The sequence below is a fragment of the Mus caroli genome, chromosome X (genome assembly GCF_900094665.2).
Source record: "Mus caroli chromosome X, CAROLI_EIJ_v1.1, whole genome shotgun sequence".
In the NCBI taxonomy this organism is placed as follows: domain Eukaryota; kingdom Metazoa; phylum Chordata; class Mammalia; order Rodentia; family Muridae; genus Mus; species Mus caroli.
The window spans coordinates 96,368,511-96,377,764 of NC_034589.1; the positions used below are offsets into that span (position 1 = coordinate 96,368,511).

At 44.3% G+C, this 9,254-nt stretch overlaps 1 protein-coding gene across 1 annotated transcript; it reads left to right on the forward strand.

Moving 5' to 3' along the window:
* Positions 1-688: 688 nt before the first annotated feature.
* Pin4 (peptidylprolyl cis/trans isomerase, NIMA-interacting 4) lies at positions 689-8,502 on the forward strand. Its single transcript, XM_021153696.2, is given in 4 exon segments — positions 689-819; positions 2,925-2,998; positions 8,204-8,344; positions 8,347-8,502. Coding segments are annotated over 4 exon segments (396 nt in total). The 5' UTR covers positions 689-776; the 3' UTR covers positions 8,485-8,502.
* The last annotated feature ends 752 nt before the right edge of the window (positions 8,503-9,254 follow it).

Here is a 9,254-nt window from a genome sequence, read left to right on the forward strand (position 1 = left end):
TTGTCTGTCTTTTAGGTGCATAGATTATGTTCTCCAGGATATATAATTTTAAAATTCACATTCTACATCTTGGTCTACAATCTTCCTTAAGGCTATTTCTGTACACACAGCTTATAATCGTTATTTTTAAATTAATTTAGGCTGCTTCCAATGTTTCTCCATGACAGACTTCTGCCTGTCACAGGCAATGGGATGATAGGCTTTAAAAAAAAATTCCATCTTTTGTACCCCATCAACTACTGCTGCAAAAATATAAACAAACAAGTAAGTAAGAAAAGCCATTAGGGAGTGCAGGTCTGTGTCAGTCGGGGAGAGGACGGAAGAAGGCCATTATCTAAACTCCCTCTGCTATCTCTTTGTCTAGCATCCCCAAAGCAAAAGCCCACGCCAAAGAACTGCAGGGGCCTGAGGCTCGCACTGCGCATGCACAGAAAAGTGGGCGGGGCAAGAGGGCGCTTAGAACCGGTGCAAATGAGGGCAAGTGAAAAGCCTTGAAGAACAGAATAGAGGCTGCGCTTTCTCGTCTCTGGGCAACCTTTGTCCCCGCCTCCCCGTAAGGCTTCGGCTTCTCATTGGTCTAACATCTCTAGCTCCTATAGGTCAAAGAACCAAAGGACTGGGTCTGTCTCAAGCTATGCCTGATTCCGGAACCGCAACAGAAATAGTTGATTGTGACGTTATTTTCAGGCATTGCGGAAGACATACCTGTGGGGCCTGAGGGGGCCTTTTGCTAGCACCGGAACAGTTGCCGGAGAGTTCAATCGCCAGCTTAAGAGATGCCGCCGAAGGGGAAAAGTGGTTCTGGAAAAGGAGGGAAAGGTAGACCCGCCGAGACAGTCATGGAGCGAGCGTAGGGGTGGATGGGGAGAAGGACAGGAGTAGACCTGCAACTGTGTGGGGTGGGGGAGGGAGGTGATCATAAGCCGGACAGCAGGGCCACCGGGAGCACCCTGAGCCGCTGTGGTTTATGTTTGGGCTTCTTGTGGTAAGGAAAGATGAGTGCGTGAGGAGCTGCTGTGGTTCAGGGTATCCATGAGGTTTCAGTGCAGGGACCCTCGTGGCGGGCAATAGAAGCTGCTGGGGATGGTTCCTCGTGACCTGGGGTTTATTCCCACTAAAATTGAATCTGATGAAACGCCAGCAATAAAAGGAAGCCTACACTAGTGGTCAATCTAGTCCATTAGGCCTCTTAACAACTAACATGACGACCCCCCCCCACACACACACACACATGAAGACTGTTGTTGGGGACAACATTGTGCTTTCAGGCTAGAAAACTAAGACAACTCTTAGTCATAGCTGGACAGTGTGGGGAAGATAGTAGCCTCTAAGTGCTGTGCCGAATGTAGTTGTGAGAGGTATGTTATAGAAGGTGGAAACGGGTAAAGAAACAAACTGGAGATACTTTGGGCAGGCCGAGATAAGCAGCAGCAATAGGGTAAAGAGTCCTCGACCTGGAGACGCCAGCCCCAAAGGCAGTTTAGTATAGCATCGCTGAAGTAAAACTTCAAAACAAATAAGCAAGTAGGGGACATTAAAACAGAAGAAAACTAAATCACGAGGTGTGCTGTATATGATGTTAATTAAGGTTGGTTAGGGGCCAGGAGGTCCTTTAAAGAGATGATTTCAAGCCGGGCAGCGGTGGCGCACACCTTTAATCCTAGCACTTGGGAGGCAGAGGCAGGTAGATTTCTGAGTTCGAGGCCAGCCTGGTGTACAGAGTGAGTTCCAGGACAGCCAGGGCTACACAGAGAAACCCTGTCTTTAAAACAAAAAACAAACAAACAAACAAACAAAAAAAAACAAAGAGAGGGGGGAGGAGTGAGGGAGAGAGAGAGAGAGAGAGAGAGAGAGATGATTTCAGTAGTTCTGGTAAAGAGATAGAGTTGGCCTGAACTAAGATTGTGGTTGTAGGAGCCCAGAGAAGAGACAAATAAAGGGAGTGTAGTAGAGTGATACCCCAGAGGTCCAAGGAACCAAGATGTTGTAAAGAAAGGTCTGAGAAATGGGTGAGGCACCGCAGAGACATGCCACAGCAGTGGAAGGCTGAGGAGGACCTGACTGTGAGGTCACCAGGGGTACACTGTCCTTTAGCTGGTCAGCTCCTGTTCAACCATCAGATGGTACCTGGCTAGCTGACATATGTGTTCCCTTCCACAATTTCTCACTTGTCGGACTCTCAGAATGTGTTCTCTCTTCCTCACTGGGATACGAGGTCCTTGGCTGCGGCTTTGAATCCTATTCACTGTATACCCCCAAGAACTGGAACTGGGAAATTATTTAGGAAACAGTTGTTAAACTAAATACTTAATTTAATCTTAGACACCTTGGCCTCTAACACTTAATATGCTGCCTTCGACACAAAACTTAAAAGAAGTAAGATGTGCTACCAATGCTTGGTAGTCTGAATGTAGCAGATTCCAGGAGCTGCTGTGGTAGACTGAAGGGGAAAAGAATGCATACACACACACACACACACACACACACACACACACACCAAGCACTCTAACTCTGAAATAAAACCAAACCCCTCAAAATGCATTGTTGGAGATTTTGCATGTTAGAATTTCAGGTGTCAAACACACGGTCACAGAACATAATAGAAATTGTATTATTTTATATAATGGCAGTGTTAAGTTAGAAGGCAAGATTTGGAATGGGGTCTGAAGAATCTGGCCCAGGCTTCTGGAGTGCCTGCATCCATGCCCACACTCGTTTCTTTATCTGTTTTCTGTGAAGTATTTTGTTCGGCACATTTCCTGTTATTAGAGATGAGTCACAGAGTAAGTTAACTTGATTGCATGACTCACCATGTAGCCTTTTGGAACTTGGGGCTGTAATGGATTACCTTGTGTTATGAGTTGGACCTATCTATAAATGTCAAAGTACAGTCGAAATGAGTTCCTATCCTCTCTTTTCTAAAGGAGGTGCAGCCTCTGGGAGTGACAGTGCTGACAAGAAGGCTCAGGGCCCTAAAGGTGGTGGCAATGCAGTAAAGGTGAGTTATCTTATGTGTCTCCTCTTCCATGTAAAGTATTAAGGTAAGTGGGTATGCATAGAAAAGAGAAACCTGTCCTTATCTATGAGGCTTAATACTAAGTTAAATTCAAGATGATACAAAACTGGAAACCAAAAACCAGTGTCACTTTTAAAAGGTAGAATTTTCACACTTCTAGCACTGTTCCTTTAAATGTGTTAACTTAGCGACTGGGGTTTCAGCCTCGGTCAGTAAAGTGCTTGAGAAAAGACCTAAGCCTAGTTGGTGAGTTTCAATCCAGTGAAAGACCCTATCTCAAAACAAAAAGGGGGTAGATGGCACCCTAGAAAGGATTATCTTCTGACCTCCAGATGCACACACACACACATTTGTTACTTTGACCATGGGTGGGAGATAATCCCTGTCTTGGTTAGGGTTTTACTGTTGTGAACAGATACCATGACCAAGGCAAGTCTTACAAAGAACAACATTTAATTGGGGCTGGCTTACAGATTCAGAGGTTCAGTCTGTTATCAAGGAGGGAGCATGGTAGCATCCAAGCAGGCATGATGCAGGCAGAGCTGAGAGTTCTACATCTTCATCGAAGGCTGCTAGCATAATACTGGTTTCCAGGCAGCTAGGGTGAGGATCTTAAGCCCACACCCACAGTATCCCACCTACTCCAACAGGGCCACACCTCCTAATAGTGCCACTCCCTGGGCCAAGCATATACAAACCATCACAGTCCCCAGATTATTACTGGAAGCGCTTAAGCACCCAATCCCATGGGAGTGTCTGCAAACAGAACTGTACTACTATGGCTATCTAACAAGGAGTTTCCAAGTTTGGGTCAGGATACAGGAGGTAAAAAGAATAGATTTCATTGCTTCTGCCTACAAATTCAACCATACACATGCAGCATAAAAGGGGGAGAGAAAGATGGAGAGAAAATGTGAACGGAGCTGTTCTACTCAGTAGGCCTATGCCTCAGAAATATAGTAGAAGATGAGGTAGTCATTGTTACAGTCTAGAGTGGGAGGCATCTGGCTCTGTTGAGCTTCATGAAAGCTGGCATGTTGGTCTTCATAATGGATAAGGTCATTCGGGCTATGCGCACTCTTCACTGAATTGTACTGACTATCAAAGCTTCCAACCTATGAGACTACTGCAGCACATATAGCTTAAAATAGCCATCTGGTCCCCTCACAAAGAGCCAAGTCCAGTATGGCGCTATGGTAGATAAATGGAAAAGAATGGCATGTAATTAAGGTAGGAGGGTAGATCAGGATTAAGTTTTTATTAAGCTTTTTGTTTAATGCCTGTATATTTTAGCCTGATTCCCTCAATAGTAACATCTTCTAAAACTATAGTTCAATGGCCTGGTCAGAATACTGACACTGATTCAGAATATTGAGCTACACCTCAAGCCTTCCACCCTATATAAAGAGCACTCCTGTTGCTCCTTTATTTTTGTAAAGATTTATTTTTATTTATATGAGCACACTGTCACTGGCTTCAGACACACCAGAAGAGGGTATCAGATCCCATTACAGATGGTTGTTAGCCACCATGTGGTTGCTGGGATTTGAACTCAGGACCTCTGGAAGAGCAATCAGTGCTCTTAACCACTGAGCCATCTCTCCAGCCCTTGTTGCCTGTTTATAACTTTATAACTCCTCCTGCTTCTACCCCAACACACATACTTTTTTTTTTTGTTTTTTTTGTTTTTCGAGACAGGGTTTCTCTGTGTTGCCCTGGCTATCCTGGAACTCACTCTGTAGACCAGGCTGGCCTCGAACTCAGAAATCCACCTGCCTCTGCCTCTCGAGTGCTGGGATTGAAGGCGTTCGCCATCACTGCCTAGCATACTTTTTCTTTTTGAGACAGTCTTCTTTTGCCCAGGGTGGCCTCAAGTTCATTATGTAGCAAAGGATGGCTTTGGATTTCTGACCCACCTGTTTCTATCTCTCAAATGCTGGAATTAGAGGCTTCTAGCCTATCCCTGTCTTTCTATCCCATTTTGAGTGAGTTTTTTGTTATTATTATTTTGTGTGTGTGTGGGGGGGGGTGAGGTTGTTGTTTTAAGACAGAGTCTCACTGTGTAGCCCTGGTTATCCTGAAACTTACTATATAGACTCAGCTGACCTCAAATTCACAAAAATCACCTGCCTCTTCCTCCCAAGTGTTAGAATTGAAGGCGTGTGCCACTATGCCCAGTCTTTAATAATTTCAAGAATGTAACATTGGATGGAATCATATAGTTTATGACCTTTGGCGAGTGTCAGTGTAATTTTCTGGTGGTTTCATTGAGATTGTTGTGACAATAGGTTGTTACTGTGTGTTGCTAAGTTCTGTTTCATGATATAGAAGAACCACATCTGTTTTAGCCTTACCTGCTGAAGGATATTAGTGTTTTTGTTGTTTTCAAATGTTCTGGCACCACAAGAACCCTAGAACCAACCACACCCCTGTACCCACATGCTGTTCTGTGTCACTAGGAGCTGTGAGTCACACCTACTGAGGCTCCCTCTTTCTGTTCCCTATCTGTTGAACTAGATTTCAGGTTCTACAACCCACTCTGCTCCCCAGTACCTCCTAGCTTCCATTATGTTCTGTCCTCCATATCTTCTTACACTAAGGAGCCTTGACTGCTTTTCCTCACACTCATTCACCTGCTAGACCTCAACCTGGGGTCAGTCCAGTCAGCCACTTTCTCTGAACTGAACCCAAACTGCTAGGCCCTGCTAGGGAGACCCAGTCTTGGTGATGGGAACCCCAAACCTGGTTTGTAACTCTAGCATGGAAGGCCCTCAGTGTCGCTCAGCAGCCCTTTCTTTTTCACTTCAAGCCACCCAGCACTGAGCTACAGTCAGCAGGTAACTTGAGCCAGTGGTTCCCAGCCTGGGTGTTGAGGGCTTAGCTTGCTGTATACCTACAGAGCTAACCTCCGGTGCCCATGGGCACCTCAGGCCTGCTGTATCAGGTTCTTTGGACTTGGGTCCTGGACCTGAATGTCTTCAGCTCTGGAGGTTTTTCAAATGTGCTGCCAGAGTTAAGCAAACACCAGTCTAGTCTCAGGGGTTGCTAACGTGAGGATTTAATGAGATCCATTCATGTAAAACACTTAGCACTTTGAAGTTGGCTTTAATTCAAGGAGAACTAAAAGAACAAAGGGCTAATAGCATAACTGAACTAAGCATCTATCTTTGAGAAACTTGTTTTCAAAAATCTTGAACATAAATGACCTGAATGAACAGCAAAGGAATTGAAAATCCCTTAAATGAGCCGGGCGGTGGTGGCACATGCCTTTAATCCCAGCATTCGGGAGGCAGAAGCAGGCAGATTTCGGAGTTCAAGGCCAGCCTGGTCTACAAAGTGAGTTCCAGGACAGCCAGGGTTATACACTGAATCCCTGTCTCGAAAAACCAAAAAAAGAAAAAATAAAATCCCTTAAATGAAAATGTACTGATTTCACGATTTTAAAAAGTTTATATTTTCATAATAATATTTATAATGCTTAATTATATAGTCATTAATTTAGTTTGATATTAATTTCATTGTTAGCTATTAAATTTAATAATTTACTGTGATGGTTCATATGCTGGGCCCAGGGAGTGGCACTATTAAGAGGTGTGATCTTGTTGGAGTAGGTGTGTCACTGTGGGTTTGGGCTTAAGACCCTCACCCTAGAAGCCTGGAAGGCAGTCTTCCACTAGCAGCCTTCAGATGAATAACTCTCATCTATGCCTGTACCATGCCTGCCTGGATGCTGCCATGTTCCCACCTTGATGATAATGGACTGAACCTCTGAACCTGTAAGCCAGCCCCATTTAAATGTTGTCCTTTATAAGAGTTGTCTTGGTTATGGTGTGTGTTCATAGCAGTAAAACCCTAGCTAAGACATTTACCAAGGGGTAGAAGGCTTTGGTCTTCAACTCTTACCAACAACATTTATTTTCCTTGCTGTCCTGGGTTACATCCCCAGCATCTCCTCTCTCCTCTCCCTCCGTTTCTTGTTTGTTTAGTTAGAGTTCTTAGTCCAGGTTGGCCTTGAACTCATTATGTACCTAGGACTGACCTAGAACTTATGATCATCCTTCCTCAGCCTCTTAGGTGCTGGGTTTATGGGTATACACCCCCATGCTCAGTGAGAGAACCAGTCTAGAAGTGTAGTTAAATCAGATTGAGATCTGAGCTAGTCTTGTCCCCCCAACATGCTGTCCTTTGCTGTCCAGCTTGCATACCTGTCTCCTCTGGATAGGACTAGACACATTCTATACAAGCTGTGCTTGCCAGCAACTCCTTTTTTTTAATTATTTATTTATTTTATATATGTGAGTATACTGTCGCTGTCTTTAGACACACCAGAAGAGGGTATTGGTCCTATTACAGATGGTTGTGAGCCACCATGATGTAGCTGGGAATTGAACTCAGGACCTCTGGAAGAGCAGTCAGTGCTCTTAACCTGCTGAGCCATGCCAGCAACTTTTATAACCTGAATTCAGTCCCCAGGAGTCATGTGGTAGGAGGAAAAACTGACTCCTACAAATGTCTTCTGACTTCCTCATGAGTATTATGGTACACATGCATTCTTAAACAAACATGCATAGTCAATAAGAGGGATACGCTTCTTTCAAATGGTGTTTGTTGGGCTAGAGAGATGACTCTGCTCTTTTGGAGAACCTGATTTCATTTCCTCGAACCCATGTCGGGTGACTCACAGCTGACTGCAACTCTAGTTCAAGAGAATCTTGTATCTGGCCTCCGCAGGCAGAGAGGAGGTCAGAAGACAATTGCAGGAGTCAGTGTTTCCTTCTACTACGTGGGTCCTGGGGATTGAACTCAGGCAGCAGTTTGTTGATACTGGTTGCATAGCTCCCTTCACAATCACATGCGAACAGTCTTGGAGGTGTAAAAGCATGCCCAAGATCATACAAGAGAGCTGCAATTGGACTCCAGGACCCAAACACTCTGAAGTACATGGAGAGGATAGGAGATTCTCACAGGCTGCTGTCCACTTTCATCTAAATCAGGGTTCTGAGATACTGTTTGATGCAGAAATGGGTTTGTGGCAGTCACTCCTGTGGGCAAACTTGTACTATGTTCAATGACTGTGAGTTAGATGAGTTGTTTTGTAGTGAGCAGGGATAATTCAGATGTGACTCTTGTACCAAGAAGATTCATATTTTTCTCCAAGTACTAAGAGGATATGCTTTTCCCTTGTAGGTCAGACACATTCTGTGTGAAAAACATGGGAAAATCATGGAAGCCATGGAAAAGTTAAAGTCTGGGATGAGATTCAGTGAAGTGGCCACACAATACAGTGAAGATAAAGCCAGACAAGGGGGTGACTTGGGTTGGATGATCATAGAATATCCATGGTGGGGCCATTTCAAGAAGCAGCGTTTGCCTTGCCTGTAAGTNGGATNGATAAGCCTGTGTTTACAGACCCACCAGTTAAGACAAAATTTGGATATCATATTATTATGGTTGAAGGGAGAAAATAAAATCACATGAAAGACTGACAAGTGTTTTCTATTTTGTTGACCTCTTTAAAAGGTATAAAATAATCCTCATGTTTTGTGAACTGTCAGTGTGGGTTCGTAGGTAAGATTGGGTGGGTAACAGTTAGTATGTAGTATAATCACTTTCAGTTCTCAGGGCTGACTCATGCAAACTCCTTTTAACTTGTATTCCCATTGTATTCCATTTTCCCAAGACTAATATTGACCCTCAGTGTGTCCCATAAATTAACTCTGAAACCATCTTCAGAGGCGTCAAATCTCAGGCCCTGAAAACCTTGGGCATCTAGTAGGTGAATTAGTACATGAGAAGGTTAACTCAAGTTAGTCAACCCTGATCTGCCAGGACAGATATTGTCTTAGTATAATAGTACATGGCAGCCAGGCAGCCATTTAACATCAGCTTTCTGCTCAAGATTCTTTTTTATTATTAAGGTGTGTGTGTATTTTTCTGAGTGTGCCTATGTGTGTGGGCACTCATGAAGGACAAAAGCGGGCATCAGAGCCCCTGGAGCTGGAGTTACAGATGGTTGTAAGCTACCTGACATTGGTGCTTGAAACCAAACTGGTCCTCTGCAAGAGCAGCAGGCACTTTTCTGAGCCATGCCTCCAGCTCTTCAACCTTCTCTTTAAAGAAATGTCTGTCAAGGAAGGTATTTGGGGGGCTGGTGAGATGGCTCAGTGGATAAGAGCACCTGACTGCTCTTCCGAAGGTCCAGAGTTCAAATCCCAGCAACCACATGGTGGCTCACAAC